This window comes from Harpia harpyja, chromosome 6 (assembly GCF_026419915.1).
Source record: "Harpia harpyja isolate bHarHar1 chromosome 6, bHarHar1 primary haplotype, whole genome shotgun sequence".
NCBI classification, from domain to species: Eukaryota; Metazoa; Chordata; class Aves; order Accipitriformes; family Accipitridae; genus Harpia; species Harpia harpyja.
In genome coordinates, this window is record NC_068945.1 from 16,672,095 (window position 1) to 16,694,670 (window position 22,576).

The 22,576-nt window shown below is 47.4% G+C and overlaps 1 protein-coding gene across 3 annotated transcripts in view; it reads left to right on the top strand.

Moving 5' to 3' along the window:
- The window catches only part of CACNA2D4 (calcium voltage-gated channel auxiliary subunit alpha2delta 4), a 133,368-nt gene that overhangs the window by 49,103 nt on the left and 61,689 nt on the right, over positions 1 to 22,576 (top strand). For all 3 annotated transcript variants that reach the window (XM_052789185.1, XM_052789186.1, XM_052789187.1), the window contains 8 exons: positions 2,894 to 2,955; positions 3,640 to 3,707; positions 3,846 to 3,891; positions 5,357 to 5,454; positions 7,464 to 7,557; positions 8,912 to 9,007; positions 11,165 to 11,292; positions 14,524 to 14,604. In XM_052789185.1, the coding sequence (XP_052645145.1) occupies positions 2,894 to 2,955; positions 3,640 to 3,707; positions 3,846 to 3,891; positions 5,357 to 5,454; positions 7,464 to 7,557; positions 8,912 to 9,007; positions 11,165 to 11,292; positions 14,524 to 14,604 (673 nt within the window). The remainder of the gene's footprint in view (positions 1 to 2,893; positions 2,956 to 3,639; positions 3,708 to 3,845; positions 3,892 to 5,356; positions 5,455 to 7,463; positions 7,558 to 8,911; positions 9,008 to 11,164; positions 11,293 to 14,523; positions 14,605 to 22,576) is intronic.

The following is a 22,576-nucleotide window of genomic DNA, read 5'->3' on the forward strand; positions in this document are numbered from 1 at the left end:
TAGCTATTTTTTTCAGTTGCCATTTTTCCACATGAATCCCACTCCTTTTTGTCCAGTCTTTCTAATTTTTAGGGCTGTTGGGACTTTTTCTCAGTATGCAGAGAAATGTTGTTTTATTTTGTCTTACAGATCACTGTACATAAGGGCTCCTAAGACAGAGCCTGTCTGTTCATCTCATTAAATCTTTTTCCCTCGACACCCTGTTGTTTACTGTTTCTTTTTGTTTACAGTACTGCAGCTGGTTCTCACTCTGCATCTTATTTAAGCCCACTTTAACTGATTCTTTAGAATAAAATTTCATGAGAAGCTGTTTCAAGTGCTTTATATAAACCCAGATACATTGCATGTCCTTTATTCCCTTCATCCATTACCTTTGTTATTCTGCCAGAAAAGCAATCAGGGTTTTCCAGCAAGATCTATTCTTTATAGGTCTAGATTGCTCATTTTGCTAGCTTAACCTCTTTCTCTGTCTCTGTGCACCCTCAATAACATTTCCTCTGAGTCATCCAAGGATACCTTTTTAGTTCAATATTTTAGGGACATCTTTCTGCTCCCCTACTCAGGGAAAAAAAGATAACAAAAAGTAGCCTTGGTAAAAGATATTACCTGTTTTATTCTGCAACTCTGCAAGCGTTATGAAGCATAATAGGAGACTGAAGCTGAGTATGTGACAGTTTTACTATTATCAGAATACACACAGAAAGAGGACCAGAAGTGAAACTTAGCAATTCCCACTTGTACTCTGCTAGCTGATGAAGCAGAGCAGCATTGAAACAAAGAAAGTGCTGACGGAGTCTTGAAACAAAGAGAATGAGGCAGTCAGATGGTGGAGAGAAGGGCTGAGTGAAGGGGAAGAAATTATTCTGCCAGCCATGTAAACGTTGATTCCCCAGGTTGATCTCGAGAAGGTATTGAGAGTGGAGTGAGACAGAGAGGGAAAAACAAGGACCAAAGACAAGGGGCAGTTGTTAGACAGATCCAGTGGCAAAAATGCCTTCCCTTGCAGCTAGGGTGCAAAAGGGCTGTGATTGTGAAAGCAGAAGAGCACGGACATGGGTACGAGCTGTGGCAAACCACTGATAATGGCATTAGCTAGGACTGGCTGCCTAGTACAGTTACAGTACCAAAACTGGAAACACATGTGTTCCCAGACAGCAAGTGCTGGTAGTCAGCAATCCTATCACTGTGCCAACATGCCCGTGTTCCTGTCTTCTCTGTTGCTCTGACCTACATAGCAAAGTCCTGTCTGATCATCCTCAGCCCCTCTTGGCTCAAGGGTGCCTCTGCTTCTCTTCAGTCCCATGGATAAGTGGTGATACCTCCAGCTGTCTTGGGGAGGGCTGGCCACCCATTCCCAGCCCCTTGTCCAAGCAGAGGTTTGCCTTCCCTCCCATAAGGCGCAAGTGCTGAGTGGCTATATGTGCAGAAGAGGGGCAGGTCAGGGGAACAAAGGATGAGCAGAACAAGACCTGCTGAAGGAAAGGGTCTCAGAGTAGTGGTGCCCCAGGCCATTTTCTACTGCATCCTTTCCCCCAGGGGCAGGCCTACACCCTCAGGTCTCCTTCTTCCCCATGCCTCCCTGCCTCTGCCATCAGATCAGACTGGCAAGGAAAGGGAGGCTTAATATCTCTTATACGTTCTCCACAGCCACCAAAACACCACCGTGCCATGTTCCTTGGGGGTATCAAAGCACTGTTGGAACATCTCAGCTCAGCAAAAGACTCGGACCCTGGTGTTCAGCAGTACACAATTGCCATGCATGGAGGGAAGGGGTTGAGCCGTCTGCCACCTTCTCACCTAACAATAACCCCATCCCCGTCAGCCCATCTGCTGTGTGCACAAACTCGGGGCACACTGTGGAGCTGGCACTGGCTCGCCCTTTGTGCTTCGCTCCACTTCCACTGCTGCACAGCTTGAGCAGGTTAGAGCAGGCGCTACTTTCCCTGGGGAACACTGAGTTTTCTGTGTTCACTCCCTGTCTCCCACACACATCCTCTCACCTCGTTTTCAGACTGGGGCTGGGATTTTAAACATATTAGGGTTCATATACTGGCATAAGGGTTGGATAGAAACTTTCCAAAAACTTTTCTCCTTTGGAAAAGAGTTCCACTGAAATCAACACTTTTCTACAGGAAAAGGCCAGTCTGGCAAACAGCTGAAGTTCTGAAGCAGCTTTCAATAATCTGAAATGTCTTCGGTTGAAATGTCAGTCTGAAGAAAATATTTTCATGTGAATCAAAACAGCTTGGATTTGAATCAGCACTTTTTTTCAATTTGAAAATGTAATTTTTTTTTTACTGATGTTTTTTAACAAAATTGGAATATGTTAATGTTTTGTCCCAGTTTGGCATGAAAGCGAATGTCAAGAATCTCAGCGTTTCCCACAGGAGTGGGGAGACTTGGCCCTGGCTGCCCACCCACACAGTGGGTAGGTTTGCCATCCTGCCTTTCCTCCGACCCCACCTCTCCTTCCTACTTGTCCTACTGAGCCCCCCTTCTGCTTGTGATGATGATGTGCAAAGCCATCAAGGTTGCTCTGTATAGCAAAAGAGCAGCAGGGCCCCAGCGCGTTGGCTGGGAGGGTGTGAGAGGGAGGGCAGCTTCCCCCCCACCCCTTCCTGCAGCCTGTGCTGGAGCCCTAGAGCAAAGAAAGGTTTAACTGAAGCCCTAGATTGAAAGATAGAGTGGCTGCCTGGATCCTGAAAGTCACAAGTTGCTGAATATGCTGAATACTGCACATTCATCCCTGCCTCCAGCCAGCCCTGGCAGGGTGTGAAGTGTTGGTAATGATCAACTGTTCTTGCTTGGGGATGTATATCCCAGGTCCCCATCATCACTATGCTCTTGGTCTGTCAGATGGTCTCTCACTTTCTTATTCATGCTCTCATTCCAGAAACGAGTTCTCTTCCTCACCAATGATTATTTCTTCACGGATATCAGTGGCACACCCTTCAGGTGAGCAAGGACTCCCGTGACACCAATATGGTGTATCAGAAGTCTGCCATCAGGGACAGCAAATTGGTCCCTTCATAAAACTGGCTACGACTAATGAGTAGAGCAGTGGGAATAACTGACTTCTTTGTTCCTATAGCCATTAAAATATTGTTTGGGGTCAACTCAAAAGGAATATTATGATTTATCTGAAGTTCAGAGTCCAAAAGCTACACCTTAGGAGAAGCATGTTGTTTCATTTCAAAGAAATGACACATCTCCAATTTTTAGTTCCACTGAATATGTTTTATATTCTGGTGTATGGCTCTAACCAAAACATTGTTATAAACTGAAAATTATAAAACATCACATAAGAAATCAAGCAACACTTTTTTTGTGATTTTTTTTCCCCAGCTGAAATGGTTTGAAATTGGCACAGATTTGAGAAATGTTATTGTTGACCTGAACCTACAACGTGGGCCAAAATAATTGTCACCAAAAATGCCTCATAGCTCTACAGACAGGTTCCCTAGCCTCTTGTGCTGAAATAGGATCTCACTTAATCCTCTTTTGATGATGTTCTGTTCTTTAATAGCTGTGGAGGGAGTTAATGTCTTTAGGGGTTGTAATTGCAGGGAACGCAGTGTCATGTTTAGGGATTACACCTCTCCTTGCTGACAAGCCCTCTGTTTTCCTTCCTGACTGCAGCCTGGGTGTTGTGCTGTCCAGGGGCCATGGGGAGTACATTCTGTTGGGAAACACTTCAGTGGAAGAAGGTAGGTTAAGCTGAAACAGCCACACTGTCCTAAGGGACAAGGTAGCTACTCTGAACTTCACTGCTTCACTTCTCCTTCACAGCCTGTATCTGCCTGCCTGCTACCTAACTGAATACTGTATGTATTATCTGGTTTCAGGTTTGCATGACTTGCTCCAGCCAGACTTGTCTTTAGCAAATGAATGGTAAGTGGAGGAAATCCTGTCAATGACACAGGACTTTGTCATGAGATTTTGGCAAAGCTCCCAGCAATTTGGCTTGAGTTCACCACCCTCTGTGGCCTAGAGAAAAAGCAGTGTTGTTCAGGGACTGTACCTGCAAAGACCTGATTGTCTCCAGGCAATTCAGTTCTACCTCTCCCTTTGGGAGATCCCACCAAGGCCTGGCACATCCCTCTGCTAAGAAACATCTCCTGAAATTTATCCTCAGTTTTCTGTGTTCAGACTTATTTTGTTCCTCCTTGTGTTCCTCAGAATTGTGCTACAAAACCTACAATATGTCAGTCCTGTCAGGAAATTTTGTTGCAAGCTTAGCGAGAGATTGAAATGCTTTCTTAAATCCTAGCCTATTTTTGGTTGGCATTCTTCTGAACTCGGCCTAGACCTAATTTCTAGTGAACATGGAAGTGATTTATGACCCCTATTTCAATAGCAAGCATAATTTATGGTTTTGCTTTGTTTGGATATGAAACAGGGTGAAGCATGGCACTTTCCATTTATTGCTGTGAGGTTTGGGATTTTCATGAACCCAACATTCAATTACACCCAGGCACATGAACCCGGCCTGTAACAAAGCCAAAATAACTATATTCAAGAAGCCCTGTAGCCCTTCACACCTCTCATTACACTGTCAAGTTTCACAGGCAGCGCATTTGAGACACAAGCAGTGACTTCTCCTTCTTCTACTCCTAACTTGGGGTGTCAGCTTACCACACTTTACATATTCATTTCTCTTAGATGTCTCTCATAAATCACTCCTTTCAGCCCCTTTATGAGTTGTAATTCTCTCTTATAACCCCTTCCTCTCTGTTGTCCTGACAATGAAGCAGTCAAAATTGGAAGCAGGATTAGAAGACTGGTTTCTTTTATAATACATTTGTAATACATTCTCCCGCTTCTCCCCAAACTGTGCCCTGAGGCTCCTGCATCCATGTCCATTTGGACAGCTGTTGTTGCCACCATATCATACTGCAAGCTCATTCCTCATCTCACATTTGGTTTCACTGCGTCTTGGTTTATCTGCTCCCAATCCAGTTTTACTCATATTGCATGCGACCCTCTGCTTTTCAGGTCTCTCCATCACATTGTTATTGTTTACATAGGTACAGGTACACATCTTAAACAACATATACAATAACTGCTGGAAGGATTTGGGACTGCTATGTCGCATTGTGAGCTTATGCTGGAGAACATAACAGCAGCCCTACTAAGCGCAGCAGGCAGATTAATTGGTGTTTGGTTTATTGGTAGGGTTTGACTTACAGCCACATTGTTAGATTTTGAGTGGGCACGGCATGCAGCAGCAGCAGCAAAATCTTTGCAGCCCAAGCTTTCTTGCTGAATGTTTGTTTTCAGTTATTATTTTCCAGGAGCATTTGCTTGATTGTGGTTTCTCTTTGCCCTTGTGGGCTTCTTCTCCCCTCCCCACCAGGATTTACTGCATCACCGACATTGATCCTGACCATCGGAAGCTCAGCCAGCTGGAGGCTGTGATCCGTTTCCTCACCGGAGAGGAACCTGACCTAGAATGTGAGTCCCAGGCACCAAAAGGGCCCTGCTGGGGTTTTCCTGTACCCATCACAGGGGAGAGGGGACTGTGACAAACTGATTGGTGTCAGATTGAGCTCCTGTGGCACCTGCTCACACAGGCAGGACTGAACTCAAGCCCAGCTTAATTCACATGTGGAAATGAGCTGAGGATCCACTTCCTTGTTTTCGTCAGAGGATTTTTTTTCCATTTCAAAGCTGTCACATAACTCAGCCTTATTGTGGGTCTCAGCATAGGAAATACTGAAAAGTGAAAGGCTTGAATGGAGCTTGGTGGGGGGCTGCACACCATGTCTAAGACAGACTGACTAGCTGGGCTAGAGGGGGTGATGGTAGGAGGAGCCAGGAAAGATGCTGTGACTGCTCTGCTCTCCAGGGCCCCAGCCAGCATCCTCCAAGGGGTGCGTGGTGACATGTAGACAGATGGGTTCTTTCAGAACAAGGATTATTAATTTTGTTTTCCAAACACAATTGGTAACTGATTTGGGAAAAAAAATTGTTACAGCACTATTATCTTTCCTGCCCCCCCTGCTGCGCATCCCTTGCACCAGGTCCCATTCTCCAGGCGACGTGTGGCCAGACAAGCAGCTGATACAGCACCACTGTGGAGTGGGATCTCTGTCGGGGGGCAGAGGTGGGCAGCTGTGCATGGGAACTCCCTACAGCAAATTAGCTTTAGGATGTCCTTCAGCCCACCTCACTCTACATGGCTTCAGCCCCCTTAGTTGTGCCAAGTACAAGCTTTTGCATGTAATGCTCTACCTGAGAGGCACAAACCTTTGGCACGAGGATGGGAATCTCTTAAAACTAAAACCAAATGTAATCCAATAATTGTTCCTCTCTTGCACAGTGTGAGCAGACCCCTCCTGGCTGTCTTTGGAGGAGGCTGAAAAGAGGACATGTATGAGTTGAAGAGGCCAGGGAGGAGGAGAAAAGCTTCAGGAGAGCTGACTGTGAGAAACATGCAGATTTGGAAGTGCTGTGGAGGAAAAAGAAATAGGATTTGGATACATCCTAGACATGTGGGGCCTGGGGAGGGAAAGATCTGCTGGTGAGCTCTGGTTTTGAGGTCTGAATGACAGCAAGGATGGAGAAATGGATTCTGACAACTGTGACAAATACAGGAGAAAAAGTTGGGAGAACTTGGGAGAAAATATTAGGGGAGACCTGGGACCTCAACCCAGTAAGTGGAGGCAGAAACACTGAAACAGGGGGAGGTGGGCTCTGCCTCGAACAGCACTGAAAGGGACATATCTGCAATATGATAGCCATCAAATTCTCACAGGACAAAATGAACGCAGGCAGGACAATACAGAAATGAAGCAGGTCAAATAAATGGGATCTTACAGTATGCCATTGAGCACATATCCGAACCTTCCTAAACACCTCTCAGTCCCAATCCATGCTGGACTAGACTGGTAGCCCAGACTGGCTTGAGCATCTGGGGGGAACCAGGACAGGACAGCATTTTGTGAGATTTACAGAAATGACAGAGAGGAAATAGAGAAGCCAATGAACACAAGGACAGAGTAGAAGCCATGAAGCAGTCACTAGGGGCTTTGAAGAAGCTTCTTGAGTGGAATGGGGTGTCTGGTGTCCTTCTACGGGGCACCTAGAAGACAGATCAAAACAGGGATTTGAAGCAATGGTTGTGGACAGCCTGTTCAATCAAGGAGAAGGTCAGACTGAAGGTCTGATGAATAACTTCATTTGAAAGCCTCTCATTTGCCCACACTTTCAAACCCAAAGTTTCAAACCCTTCCACTAAGTTTGCAGGGGAACCAGTCTGATGATCTCAGATGTAACATCTGTTCTTGTGCTCTCCGTCATCCAGAGTGATAGGTCCTGTTCTCAGCCCTGCAAGGGGAAGCCTCTTTTTGTGACATGTTGCTTCATTGCCCTGGGCCAGGCAGATGTTCCATAATAAGGAACTCTAAGACATCTCAGGAGAGACATATCTTTCTCTCCTGATTCTTGTTCTCTCTTCTTAGGTGATGAGGAGTTGGTCCAGGAAGTGCTGTTTGATGCAGTGGTCACTGCACCCATGGAGGCCTACTGGACAACACTAGCCCTCAATATGACCATGTAAGTCTATTAGAAATAAATATGAGTAAAACACGATTGAAGATGCATTGCCAGATGCTATGGGCTTATGCCGTGCCTGAAACAGTAACAGATCCTTGCACAGCGTATAAGAAACTTTAGAAATAGCTAAAAAAGCTGATAGAAATAGCTCAATAGCTTTAGAAATAACTCAAAAAGTGTCTCTCAGGAGTGGACTCCAGCAGGTTGGACCTTCTCAGGGGAGCCTTTAGTTTGGTGAGTTTGTATATCACTGGAGGACAGCAGTGATGCAGATATGTCACTGCAAGGGGTGTTCAGCACTAATTCTTTGCAGCACCTAACACAGATGCACTGCATTTGCCTCTGTAGTTGATAGAATTTGGTATCTCAGGGCACCTGAGACATTTCAGTTTAAAGTTATGAGTTATTTCTGCATGCATCAGTTATCCCTTTGAATGGCAGCAGTGTGGTTTGGCTTGACTTCCCATATGACTGTAGCAGAAGTTCCATGCCAGGTGGCAAGGAATTTGCTCCCTTAGCATCAGCAAAGGAAAGGGAGTTTGATCTTGTCTCTGTTGGTGATGCCTTCAGATTAAGCCTCAGGAAGGGGGTGAACACGCTGGCTTCAGTGAACAACTTTCTACTTTATTATTTCCAGAGACACACCTTTTGCTTGTAGTATCTAATAACATCACACAGATCTACTTTCAGTAGACAACATGCCACTTACACAGATGCGTGGCCACGGGACTCCTGTCCGCATTTCAGTTACCAGTATCCTCACCACTAACAGAGCTTGAGCCAACCGCAATCATGCTAGGACACCCGATTATCAGCACATCTTTAAACAGCTAGACCAACACAATCCCCTCACTTTAAGGCAATGGCACTGCAGCAGGCTTTCCACCACATAGCTGTTCCATCTGTGCCCTTGATACCTCTAGCAAGATGTACCCGAAACAATCTACTGCTTCAGAGTCAGTCTGCTAGCCTGCCCAGCCCCTGCATGCTTGAGACAACCATTCTCTCTCTGCAGTCCCTCTCCCTCACTTCAGCCTCATGCGGGCAACCTGGAGCAGGGCTAGCAAGAGGAGAGGAGCTTATGGTCTACTTAGAAGTAAATTGAATGAGCAAACTTCAAAGGTGTGAATCTAGGCAAAGGTCTAAGCCTGCCAACCGTTAGCCAGTAACAATCTGTTGCCGTTAGCAGGTAGGAGCCAGTGTCACTCCTGGTGTAAACGGGTTATATTGCAAATGAACTTGGGACCGCATCTCCAGGTGTGGCTTCTAGTTTGAAAGGTCCTCACCCTGAGGCAGGGAGACGGCTGTTGTTCTGAGAACTGTTTGCTTCTGCTTGTGTATTTCTGTTCCACAGGGAGACTGAGGTGGGTGTCGAGATGGCATTTCTGGGCACTCGGGCTGGACTCATGAGGAGTGCCCTATACGTGGGTTCTGAAAAAATTTCCAACAGGTACGTCCCTCAACTGCGCTAAGGGATTTCTCTCAGTGACTCTGAAAGGGCAGCACGAAATCACCACCAGCCTTAGAAATGTATTTGGGAAGACAGAAACAGAAAGGAAAGAAGCAACACCTTGGTGGCATGGGTGCTGATTTACAGAGTTAGGGTAGTAAGGGTCCTTTGTCATCTTCTGGTCCTTTTGAGTTTTTCTTAAAATACTGTCCCAAAGTGCATTCTTTTCAATGAAAACCTTCAATCGTTCCCTGACTTCAGTCAGCTAATAGAGAAAATGTTCACAGTTACTATATATCCCCAGGACCATTTTGCAGTGCAGAGGCTCTGCACTCCAGTGCCCCGGTGACATTCCAGCTTGGCTAGGTTTGATCTTTCTGTCTCAATTCCTCTTCCAGGTTTATTCTGTTCTGCCTCTTACATTGCCCACATCGCAGTAGTATCCTAGTGCCTTCCAGTGAGGCATTAAGTGATGTGAGTGACATCTGTCATATATGATTCATTCTCTTGTCTTCTCCCTCAAGGCAAAAGCGTGTGTTCAGTGGAGGGTTTTGACGTGGAAAGGGTACAGTTTGCATTTTTGTTGCGTTTTGAATATGCAGGCTGCTGCATGCTGCTCTAAGAAAGGACAGGTCACAGAGCCACACCAGCAGATGGAACAGAAGCAGACAGTGTCGGTGGTGGTCCTTAGCTTCTTGGCAGCTGTTTCTGTCTTTGAGTTCCCCAAACACAAGTCATAAGTTCAAGGCAGAGAGCTCGGCTGTGCCTGAAAGGTGACACTCCGTCAGCCACACTCTTCATGTTTTTGAGGCAGTCTGGATAAGTCAGAGTCGTCAGGCTCTGGTGACAAGGGAGAAAACAACCTGTGCTATAGGAGGCCGATATGATGATTCCCTACCCCAGACTGCTCATCAGAAGCATCGTCCAGTGCTTTTAAACAGCTGCAGTCACCACGCTGCAGTGACAGACCCCCCCCACATCACAAGAGGGGCACTTCTGGAATCCCCTAAAGGGAGGGAACCATATAAATGAATAATTATCGTTCTATCAAAATATACAGCAAAACGAGAGCCTGAAAACAAAGGGGATTTGTCAGGCAAGATGTAGGGACCTCCAGGGAGGCCAATGACCTGATTTTCACGAGGTCTCTCCTGAGCACCCAGTGCCCGTCTTACCATGCCCTCAGGACCCACTCTCTTGCCTTCAGGAGCACCGATTTCCTCAAGCACTTAGTTCCCTGCATCTCGAGGAGTCCCGTATTTAGCCACAGCAGCGTGACCTTCGGTTTTTTGGGTTGTTCGGCGGGGTTTTTTTGTAGGAGACTGCCTAATTCCCTTTTCTCACCTGCTCCCCGTTCTCCTGCGGTAATTAGCGGCCCTCCACCGGGCACACGCCGCCGTAGCTTCCCTCGCCCACCCGCTCGCGCCCGCCGTGCCTCACTTCTCGCTCCCGGCCCTGCCCCTTGCACCTCACGGCGTAACCTGCCAGGCCTCCCGCCGGGCAGCCCGAGAAGAGCGACATCTTCCCGCCCGCCCGCCCTCCGCAGGCGCTGAGCCCCAGAGGCGGCGGGAAGCCGCGGCAGCCGCCGCCCCGCCGCCGGCAGCACCCTGCCGGCCCCGCCGCCTCCCCTCGCCCGCCGCCGGCGGCGCCGAGGGCCTCGGCCGGGGCAACAGCGGCACCTGGCGGGCGGCCGGCGGAGGCGCTGGCCCCGGAGCGGCGGGGAGCGGGGCGGGGGCGCCGCCGCCGGGCCCCCGGGCGCTGAGGGGGAATGGCGGCGGTTGTGCCGCGGGCGAGGTCTGGCCCTCGGCGGCTCGCGTCGGCCCGGCCCGGCTGCCGGTGGGAGCGCTCGCTGAGCCCGTCGCGGGGGTCGGTCGCTGACCCACACCTGCCGGAGGGGCGAGGCACGGGCCGGCGCGCCCGTGCTTCGGTAGCGAGGGAGGCCTCGCAAACGGCCCCAGAGTCCCCGGGGCGAGGGGTGCTCCACGAGGAGCCTAGCGCTGGCAAGTTTCGGCCCCCCGGGCGTCCCCACAGGTGAAGCCCCAGGTGATGAGATGCAGGTGATGCGCCCAGCCCCAGGAGTCCCACTGCATTGCCCCGAGGAGGGCTACTGCCCCTCCGCACCTTGTACAAAGGCTGCCCTGGGTTTTCTCCTGGCAGGAAATTCCTGACACAGAAGGACAAGGAAAGTATCTTCACCATGGACCACTTCCCTCTGTGGTACCGCCGGGCAGCCGAGCATCCCCCGGGGAGCTTCATCTACAGCATTGTCTCAGAAGACGATTCAGGTAACCCCAGCCTGAACACCAGAGCAGAGGAGAGGGGAAGAGAAAGCTTTTCACATCTTGCATCCCACACCATGCTTGTCCCGATCCCTTTATCGCTGCCTCCTGCCTAATGGGAAGTGCTGAGACCTGGTCTCTAGGCATTATTGTCACACCAGTGTAGAGGCAGAGGGGTCATGGCCAAGATACTGCACACAGCAGAAAGACAAAGCTACAAGCTGTGGGGAAGGCAGTCAGGGCTGCGTAACATAAGGTTGCGGAGGAGTCAAAGGACACGTAGGAATGCAGGGCCTGGGCGGACCAAAGGATTTAGGGAGGCAGGGGGTGGGGAACCACAAGGTAATTGTGGGGCTGGAGAATACGTGAACCATGAGAAAGGGAAGGGAAAGGTATCACAGAAAGAATTAGACATGTAGGTGTGACCAGGCCTGGGAGGGAACATCATCAGGAGAACTGGATGAAAGTAACAGCTAGGACTGATGAGGGATCAGCAGGCACTCAGTCAGGAAGTCTAAGTTTAGAGGGTGTCATTTTTTCCATCACCACTTCCCATAACAGGAAAGGATGGGTTTGTTATGGAAGATGGTAGAGGAAAAGGGAGCGTATTTCCATAGCTTCCTCTTGGTGAGGGTGTCTCGTTGGTCTCCTGTCCCATCATACTACTAGACTATGGCACCTCTTGCCCAGCTAAGGAGCTTAAACACAAGAGGTAAGCAAGAAGTGGCTTTTCAGGGTCTCTTGCTTAGGGTGTTGGTTCCTGTGAGTTTGCAGGGCCAGCCAGGACCTCCTCAAAGGCTGGAAGAGAGCAGAAGAGCCTAGAAAGAAAAAATCAAAACAAAATACTCATGTGAGACTCCTACACAGAAGGCAGAAATCCCCTCTGTGCTTCTCCCTGGCCCCTAGCACTCCATCTCTGTCACTGAGCTCAGCGCTTTAGCTGTTAAAGCTTTTTGTGGCGCAGTGGTGGGAGGCTGGTGGGTGGGAAAGCAAGTAGCAAAGAGGAGAAAACCAGACTGGGAGGCAAGAGATGAACCAGGATGTAAAGGGAGAGGGGTGGAAAGAGAAAATACTTGAAACCTTCCACAAAAGCCTCTCTCTGCCCAGCACCCTTACATCTCACTTAAAAGGCAAGCGTGAAGAGAGGGGGAGGCATGGCAGGAGGGACCTTTTACTCCCCTGACGGCATTCCCTCTTTGAAATAGAGCGTGGGTTAGAAAACCAGGCAGTGACACCCTGTGGGGCTTCCTAGGGCAGCCATTACCCAGGCCACAGTAGTCAATGCTGGCTTGAACATTGGGGTAGTGGCTTGATGTGGCTTTTTTAGAAGTCACAGGTAGTTTTGCATGGATAAAGACAGAAGACAAGCAGCTGCCACTGTTTTTTGTATTATATGGCTGTTGGTCAGAAGCTTCAATCAAGTCCAGGACCTCATTCACCTGGAAACCCTACAGACACATTGTAAGAAGTAGTACCTGGCCCTGAAGACCTTATGCTCTAAACTGTAAGGGAGATGAGCAGCTGGGCTTAGAGAGACTGTGATCCGTGAGATCACACAGTATGCCTGTGAAGAGCCAGGAAATAATCCTCAGTGCTTCTGAGCCACAGTGCTTCACTGTCAGAGCAGAGTCCAAGCCCTTCCTTGACATCCAATGAAGCAGGGGTGCCCTACCTTTTGGCCAGAGCAGACTACCCAGTTTCTTATGAAATTCTTGATGATTAGATGCTGAAGTCCCCCCTTCATGCTTTCCACATGACCCAGTACATGCCCACTCTGTGACAAGGGGTTTTCATGGCAGATGTACTTGTCATCACATAAGAGAGAAGACCCCGAAGACCTCCCTGTTGGGGAATAAACCAGCAGGGAATGGCTGCAGGTCATCAGAATAATTAATCCAGGGCACCTCCTTCCAGTGTCCAAAAGTCCCAGAGAGAAGAAGACAGCAGGGAAAGCTCTGCAAGTCAAGTAGAACTGTTCTTGCAGCCCAGAACTCTCATGCGTTGGGTGTTTAGGTTTTTTTGGTTTGTCTCTTTTTTCTAGGGTTGCTAAGTGTATTTTGCTTACTTGTCCCATCCTACGGAGAGCAAGAAATTTGGGGTTCACCATAAAAGCAGGATTAGACTCAAGGCATGTGAGCATAAGTTGTCTGGGTATTTGTTTCACAAGGTCTTTACTATTTCTGGCATCCTTGAGCAACTTAATCTGGCTTCAGTCCAAAAAAAATGAGTGAGAGACTCCAGGCTAAACTGTGGTAGACACAGAATCATGCTCAGGACACACTGGGTACCAACAAGAATGATGAAGGCAGAAATGGAAAGCAGTAACAAATGCTGGAGCTCTTGGGAAGGAAAGAATCCCTGACCCATCTGTCTGAGCAAGAGATTTCCATACAGCATGCGAGGAGGGAATCAGTTGCAGGCTAAATCGATCATGCTGACCTTCAAACTGTCCCCTGGCAGTTCCAAAAGAGTTGCCCCAGCTGAAGCTAATCTAATCACTTTAAAAAAAAACACAGAAATGGAATCTGTCACATGGAGAATTACAGTCTGAAACAACTGCACTAACAAAGAGAGGGGAGGTGGGGTTCAGTTGCTTAAACCTATATAGCCATGCTATTTTAAACACCCTGTGGGAGCTGAGATCTGCACAGGGCTGGCAGATGTGACACAGGACCTACAGGATGCTTAAAGCAGCAGCAAAAGGATAATCAGGAGACCCTGGGGCATAACAGAGTTTATGCAGCAAGGTCCCAGAAGACTTTGTTTCTAAAATGGAGTGTACCCTGGAAGTGCCGTGTCCTTCTCTCCAGTTTGTAGTGCTGGTCTGGCTTGGGTAACAGACTTAGGTGTAAGTCTGGCCTTTGCTGTGCGACAGTCGGTGTCCTGCTTCTCTTCTGTCTACAGAGTTTAGCTGGTGCATGGAGCAGAGCAGCTTTCTGGCCTAAGAGAAGCTCTACATGCCCAAAATGGGGGAGGCCAGTCCTTTACATTTTATGCTGAGGATGCTACTTTTATCATGGGCCATTATCTGGAAGAAAAAAAAAAATCTACTCATAACCCCTTAGGTTGCTTATGTGTCTTGAAAGATGCAGTCCTCCAAATTCTTGAATGTTTCAGGGCTGAGGCTTATGTACACACTGACCTGGATGTGAAAGTATATGAGCAAGCTGCTCCTGCTGCGTTTTACTCCTCTCTGGTGGTAAGCTAACCAAGCCTGCTGTATTTGTGTCTTGACAGAGGGAGGTGGCCTGCCAAAAGTGGTGACAGTGAGCACGGCTGTGGCTGTATCTGTGGATGGGAAGATGGGTATTGCTGCAGGTAGGACATTCTGGTTTTTCTTTTTATCTTGAATGAAATGGTTGCATCTTGTATTGAGAGTGGGAGCTTAGAGCTGTTAGCTTGTCATTCAAGCGAAATGACAGGAGCCACAATAGCTTGTGATGTTGAAAACTAGGTTGAGCAGAATATTAGGACAGGTACTGAATGGCTGATAGGCTTTTGAAAGGGAAACTGGCTGTTTGAATGGGAGCTTCCCATCTTCAATGCTGGTGAATTTGTGGATTGAGACTATTTCTCTGGAGCATGAGTAGGTTGAGAAGCCCATGCAGGTTTTAAACTGTTTGCAGGAGACACTTTTGGTTTTGGAAGAACAGAACATTCATGCATCTCCATCATTATCTCAGCTGAAAAATAACTTTTGCTGGTGGGATAGGCTTGTTGCTAGATTTCCAAATCAGACATATAGATTGCCAAACTTATCTTTGTATCTGAGCTTTAAAATCCTTTTGGCAGACCTTCACTAGATTCTGCGTCTACTTTTGGAAAATTCATAAAGCACTTTATTTCCAACAGAACCCCAAAGCTTTTGAAGCTTTACTATTTTCTGCAGCAATTGCTTCAGCCTTTATGGAAGTACAGTAAACTCAGAAGTGAAACAGAGCAACCATTTAACGAAACAAAGCAACTTTAATCAATAATGCTGGCATCATATCCAGCTTAAATTCTCTGTGTAGGAGTATTGGGGTAAGAGAAGATGTAGCTCAGTGGAATTTTTTTTAGACCTGGAAGCATTGACTAAGGGAAAAGATTGATGGAACAGGTAATGGAGTAATTATCACCAGAAACATGCCGAGTTGCAAAGCTGCTTGTGAAAGAATGGTTAGTGTTATTGGAGTCCTGTATAATGGAAGGAATGACTGAGCAGAATAGATACCAAACAATGACTTTGTTACAGGAGTATCCAGTAGAAAGAAGGCCATATAGCAGTTACATTCAGATCAGAGAGTCAGCCATTGCTTTTGCCTAGGCTGGGTAGGATACCATGAATGGTCTTCAATACTACTAGTCAGTAAAACTATGGCAGTTTAACTGATGAAGCGTTCCTTAATTTCCAAGCTTTCAGTAAGTCCCAGTTGAGCATGGTACTCTTTAATTATCTTCTGGCCATTGAGAAAGTACTTACAAGCTGAAGGGGGGGTGTTATGAAATAGCACTTTTCACTAATATACCACCATTTCAAGCCCAAAGCCAGAAAATTATTATGAAGTCTGTCCAGAGACCACTGTGAAATAGAGATGGTTTCAGTAAAGTTCATGTTAAGTAAGTGCTTGGGTCATAGAAACTGCTCTCGAAACTGATACTAGCTGGCATTGTTATGAATATACCCAGCAGAGAATGAAATAGCATTGAAAGTGTACCCAGGGTCTCTGTGCGGCACTGGAGCATTTTTCTAAGCATGAATTTGGGAGGAGGAAAAACATTTTTTTTTAAAAAGATTGTTTTCATGTTTCTTTTCCTTCCCTTTCCCGTTCTGTGAGTTAGAGCAGAGGCACACAAGCAGTTCATCTGGCACTCAGCATAAATACAAGAAAGGAAACTTCTGGGTGGAAGAGCTGGAGCAAGAAAAAGTGGCAGGAAGATCTGCCCCTGACAGAGCCATTTCTCTGCTGTCAGCAGCGCTTTTCACAACCCCTGTGGAGATTTCCACCCCCTCAGTTATGCTGAATGCTGAATTGACTGTCAGTGTGGCCACGCTGTGAAGGGGCAGGATCCTCTGCAGAGGGAAGAGGAGGGTGGAGAAAGCAGCAGAGGATAGGGAAAGAAATCATGTTAAAACAATAACAATAAGGTAAAAATTCTGTCATTTGTGGAAATGATACAGAACAAACCAGTTTCCTCACTGGTAACCACAGAAGTTGAGACACAGAAATGAATACTCAATTGCTTTTGTTCCTTAAAGGTACCACAGTCCCTGTCACTAGCCCGCACATTAGGTGACCTGACCAAAAGCATCTTCTGCTTACTTCCATACGTGGTACATACTGCTGGGTGTTCTTCATTCCCCATTTCTTAAGCGTTGATGAAAACTACCCATATTTCATCCAAAGTATGGGCTGCATGACAGCACTGAGGGAAATAATTTCTCCCAAAGAGTCCAAAGTCCTTCAGGCCCCCAGCTGTAGCCCCCATTGACTTCAGTGGGAGTGCAAGGGTTTGCCGAGGTATGTCCCATCTGCTGGCTTGGGCATAAGTTTACACTATCTTTTGGGGGGTTTCAGGGAGCAAAAAGGTACTATGTCTGTATTACCATTTGTTTTTTTTCCAGTAGTGACTAGGTTCATCATCTAAATCTTTCATACCAATAGTAATTAAAAAAAAAAGGGGGGGAGGGGGAATAATTGTGGTCACACTACCTGTTGCAATACTATTTGATCTTGAGGATAGCAGCTTTGAGGGTAAGGATGTAGGTCTCTCTTCATCTCCCCTCACACTAATTTAATCATCCTGAGTGGCTAGGACCTGATTCTAGGGGACTTCACCCCACAGCAGAGGCTGCAGCACAAATGATGCTGGGCAGTGCTGCAATACCATCCTGGGTACTGGAGAGAGGTGAAGGAAGGGGAGTGAGCGGAGACACAGCAAGAGGCAATCCGAGCAGAATGGGATGCAGACTGTTGTTATTATTGTTGTTATTCTGATGGCATCAGCCCTCAGTGGGATTGATACCGTGTTCATTTAGAGTTAGGATACTACCAGATGTTTGGTACCCAGCACTGGTTCCCAGAAAGCCAAATATCTGGGTAGGCTTGTAGTTTCTGCATAAATGCAGTCACAGTTCTGTAAAAGGAGAACAACAGAGACTTTTTAAGTGCCCCTATAAAAGTGCATGTGGTATGAACTGGCCTGTCATTCTGCCACTGATCGTTACTGTCACTTGTTTGACTTGACAGTGCTTGGGGGGGATTTGTAAGCGCTCTGAAATGTTCACTATGCATGCAGTGAAAAATTAAGCTCTAGGATTTACAGCCATCCCTGTGGGAAGGCAGCACCCCGAGTGCCCCCATGGAGAGGACACCAATGACAGGGAGCATTGGGCCCCTTTTCTTCTGGCAGCTGAATGGCAGTCCCCAGCCAAGGCAGAGAAAGGCGAACTGGTAAAATCAAATGTCCAGGAAGATGACACAGGCTTGGATGCTGTCAGGGCGTGAGGGAGCAGTCAGCTGGGATTAGAGAGTGGCCAGGCTGGAGGGCTGAGGGCAGGGATGAAGGGGAGTACAATGGCCTCCTTCCTCCCATTTCAGTCTGGCTTAGCTCAGTAGGGAATCCCGGAATGGGTTTGGGGGCAGTCTGAGATGCTCCTCTCACTGTTAGATATGCTGCTCCACACAAGGACAGGTGGGGAGGTAGCCATATTCAAGAGGGAAAAGCAGTGTCTTCTGCCCTGCCCTACCCGCTCCCCTTCTCACCCATCCCTCTCCTTCCCCCGTGGGCCAAGCCCCTGTACCTGGGGCGCAAGGGGGACACACAAAGGGTTCAAGGTACCCGCAGGTCTCTCAGAGGACATGGTGGAGCCAAGGCAAGGTTCCCTTGTGCAAGCTGAGTTGGTGTGATCTCTTTGGTGGGAAGCCACACAGGCAGACCTACCCCTGGCTTGGCTATACCTGTTTCTTTGAATTAATAATATCTACCTGCTATATTGTGTTTTGGTAGTTCAAAGCACTATGCAAACATTAAGTAATGCCTGGATGATTAATTATAATTAATTAGAAGGCAGCTATTCTCCTGGGATGTCAGTCCAGTACCTTTCACGCACACTAACTTTGTTGGAAATGAAAAATAAGGAATTGTGATGGCACTCTCCCCAAGCCAAGTCCTGCCCCAGATAGCACTGTCATCTGCTCCCTCCCGTGAGTCAGTAGCCTGGGGCTTTCTGGTCCTCAGGGGGTGCGCAGCAGAAATCACATGTAGATGCTGACAGAAGCTTTTAGTGATTTAAAGCCCCAGTGAAACTGCTGGAATCTGTGCAGGAGTTTAGCTGTCACTTCAGGCTGTGTATGACGTCTCTTTCATTGCCTGACCTTCTCGCTGTTCAAGTTATGTGGTTGTCAGTTGGCTGCCAGTCCCGATAGGGGCAGGTAGGGGTTTCTTCCCATTATGTTCCTTGCCATGGTTGTCGTGTCTCGGGGATGGGAGACAGCTGATACCAACAAAGCATGAGGCATGCACAGGCTCCATGGTGCCCAATAAAACAAATCCAAATGGGCACTTGGGAGATGCAGGTTTATTTTATGTGATACCTCTCTTCTCTGTTTATATTCAGAGTTACTGTTAGTTCTTATCTGCAGTGATTGGACCACAGTGAAATCGTTACCCCATGATGACGACAGTATATACAGATGTATTTGGGGAGAGTCCTAGGCAAGCTTAGAGAAGGGTGAGAGAAGAGAAATAGTGTCTCTATTTTACAGAGAGGGTTTTGGAACACTGAGTTATTAAGGTCAGTATTTTCAGAAGAGCTCTGTACTCACAGCAGGAGCAGATTTTCAAAAAAGCTTAGATTTTTTTTCAAAAGTATTTGAAATCAATCAGTCTGAAAAATAGATAACGGGAAGTAATTTTGCCATTATACTGCTGGTTAAAATACAGCCTCTATCAGTCTGACGGAAGCTCTCCGTTTGAAAAGCAATTACAGGCCAGTTCGATGTCTCTCCATCCTCTTCCTTGGTCCCCAATTTTGGCTACCTGCTGTCTGTTACCAGTGAGCAAAGAGAGGACATGCAGGTGGATTTCTCAGCAGTTCTGTTGCTGTGGCATCTTTTCAAACTAATTTACACACAATTCTGTATTCCTACAGTTTTGTTGCTTGGGTGGATAAGACATTTCAACCTCCTCTCTAAAAAGTGACAGTTGCACCTGTAGAAGCTGCTAAAATGTGTGGAAATAAGCTACAATAGCATAAGCACCTTTTACATGGGAGTAACTGCATTCAAGCTGGAGAATTAAAATGATTTCACTAGACTGGCTCAGAAACCAGTATAACATTACCCATACAAAACCTGAGAGCAGCTGATCTCTTGAACGTGTGCTGCGGTATTCAGAAGGAATGCTGCCCCTCTTTTAATGCTGGAGGTTGTGCCAACATTGTCCCAGTGCAGGGACTTCTGTGAGGTCCCAAGGCATGACCCGGGTGCCTTTGTGGAAATCACGGTCTTCCCTGCATCCAGTGGTAGCATGGGTAGAAAGAAGGAAGAATCAACTCATTTTCAGCCCATCACCTGCTACGTCTGGTTTCTGCCTGATGCCATTCCCTCCTGGCAATCCCCGAAGCCCAAGCAGTTTCTCAGGCGTCCCTTTGATCTGACAAAAAGAGAGACATCTGAAGGGGCCATGCCTTGGAGCTCAGTCATAAAAAGTGTTAGGGGCACTCAGTAAGGCAGAAATGCTAATGATTTTAGTACTAACAGCAGCCATGCCTTCTCTACCTCTCAGGACATCTCTCTGGAGGCCATTCAGTAAGTAAACATTTGGCTGGCCTAAGGGTTGAGCCAATACTCCACAGGCCAGGGTATCAACATTACACGGTGGCGTTGGTGTGCCAAAACCACTGCCTTTTGCACCCTTCATCCATCCCTCTGCCTGCCTGGCATCCATTGCATTCTACTTTACATTCTGAGCCCTGGGGGAGAGACCTGTAAGTATAAAGGCTGCTTTTTGGGGTGTTTCTGGGGCAGACACAAACTGTTCTGAGCCAGACAAAAGTGAGGTGGTTGCCTTATTTTGCACTGGCTCTGATCTTACAAACTCTGCCTTTCACCAAGATTTGGTATCAGTGCTGGGGCCACATGGTTCCCTGTTCAGAGCTGGTTATCCTCCAGCCAGGTCAGTGAACAGGCAGAAAGAGCAAGCATCTGCCTGCAAAACTCCATATAGATGTCTCCATGCATAGACAGTAACTGGTGACAAGGGGGTCAAATAAGTTTATTTTATCCTCAAAAGAATGCTAAAAATAGGTATGTGAGACATCTTACATAGCATTCTGCCCACTCTGGCTGGACATCAGCAATTTCCTTTTCTTCCAAGGTGTATCTGCTCTCTGCGTAGGCTGTAAGATCTTCAGCACAGGGATCGTGCCTCCTCCCTGTGTGTGTGGACATTACCTATTGCCTTGGGGGTGAGCCTTTGGCTAGGGGAAAAGCAAAGACAATAGCCAATTCTGTAGAATAAATATTTCCTTGTAGCCTCAGCTGAGTGCCAGAGTTTGCATGCTGCACCACTTACCAGGAGAAAAACATTAAGTGAATCAGCCCACGTTTCCTCAGTCCATGTGGGCATTGCTTTGCCCAGCACAGAGCCCCCAATATGGATGGGTACCTGTGCCCACACTCTGCCCTCACCAGCTGTTTCAGGGTATTTTGTCAATGGGATACCATAACAACTTGTGAGCAATAGGATTTCTCTTGTGGCGTCTGGTCAGGCATCTCTGGGACATCCCCAGTCCTGGAGCCTGTTCCAGGCTGGAGCTCCAGCCCAGGAGCCTGTTCTTGCCTGTGTGTAGCAGAAACTTCTAGCCTAAGGTTATCCATCACTGCTGCCTCTGTAGCTCCTCTGATTGCCATGGTTGTCACGCTTGAAGGGAAAAGAGCCCTTGACACTGGCTCAGGAGAGGCTTGCATATAGCTGGATTTTTTAGATTGGCACCCGGCGCCTTTGCCGTGTTCCCTTTGCTTGCAAATTATTTGATATCATTTTAATTCTGAGCCGAATTAGAGCAGTGTGTGGGTTGTCATGGCAACCATTTCCTTGTGCCTTTTGGTCTGACTCATTGCAGACAATTACTCTCGCGCTCCAGGATTCACAGATGTGATAGGAGAAGAATCATGTGCTGGGCTTTCAACTTTTTTTTTGCTTTTAATTTCCTTCCCAGCCTCTCTTGCATTAACTCCTACCTAGCCAGCATCAGCAGGGACCTGAATCTCTGCCCAGGACCACATGGGCCCTTGGGACAGCATTGTATGTAGAGTGTGTGTAGATGTACAATGTGTGAGGGGATTTGTGCATATGTGTGTGTATTTGCATACACAGTTTCTCTGCAGTGCGTTGTGTGGCTGAGATACCTGTCTGTGTGCATAACTAGGGGCGTGCACAGATGCATATACTCACAGAGCGATTTGCACTTATTCCTGTCTGTGATGGAATGTTTGCTGTGTATGCACACAGGTATGTACGTGAGTAATCTGTGTGAACATGGAAGTGTACCCAGAGTGTAGAGTCTGTCAATATGCACTGAGTATTCAGGGGGACTGACAAACTTCAAGGGTCATGAATTGGCCAGGACCTTCCATTCAGAGCTGTGTGAAGATCCACAGACTGCCAAGCAAGTGGCATTAATACCTCTGACCAAGTAGGGTGCAAACCTAAATCTTGTGTGATTGCAACGCCAGTGCATTGCCTCTCTTATGTGTGTCCCCCCACAACAGCCTGCATCTATGCATCTAAACTACATGGAGGAAAGCAGTGCTGCCCATGCAAGGACCATAGCCTTCGCATAGGTATAATTGATGTCATGACCTGCGTTAGGACCTGTAGTTCAGCAGAGGAGCAAAGTCATGTGAGAAGATGCTGAAAGGGATTGCTGAAGCAGTCTGTAGGTGTAGGGATGAGGGGGTAAATATTACAGCAGAGGAGGTTATACAAAATGTCTTGTGAGATGGTTTGGCTTAAATTCAGCCAAGGCTGAATTCCTGAGTTCCTCTTCTCCTGCCCTACCTATCCACTTAAGGCACAAATCTCCTCGTCATAAGGCTATGTAATAGGACTCCTACTACCAGCCCTTTCCCCTCATAAGACCTTTGCTTCTCCTCCTTTCCCTCACTGGGATACCCAAGTCCATTCATAGGACCATAGGATAATTCTGTTTGGAAGGCACCTCAGGAGGTCTCTAGACAGCCTCCTGCTCAAAGCAGGGTCAGCTATGAGTTCAGACCAGTTTGCTTAGAGCTTTATTGCAATA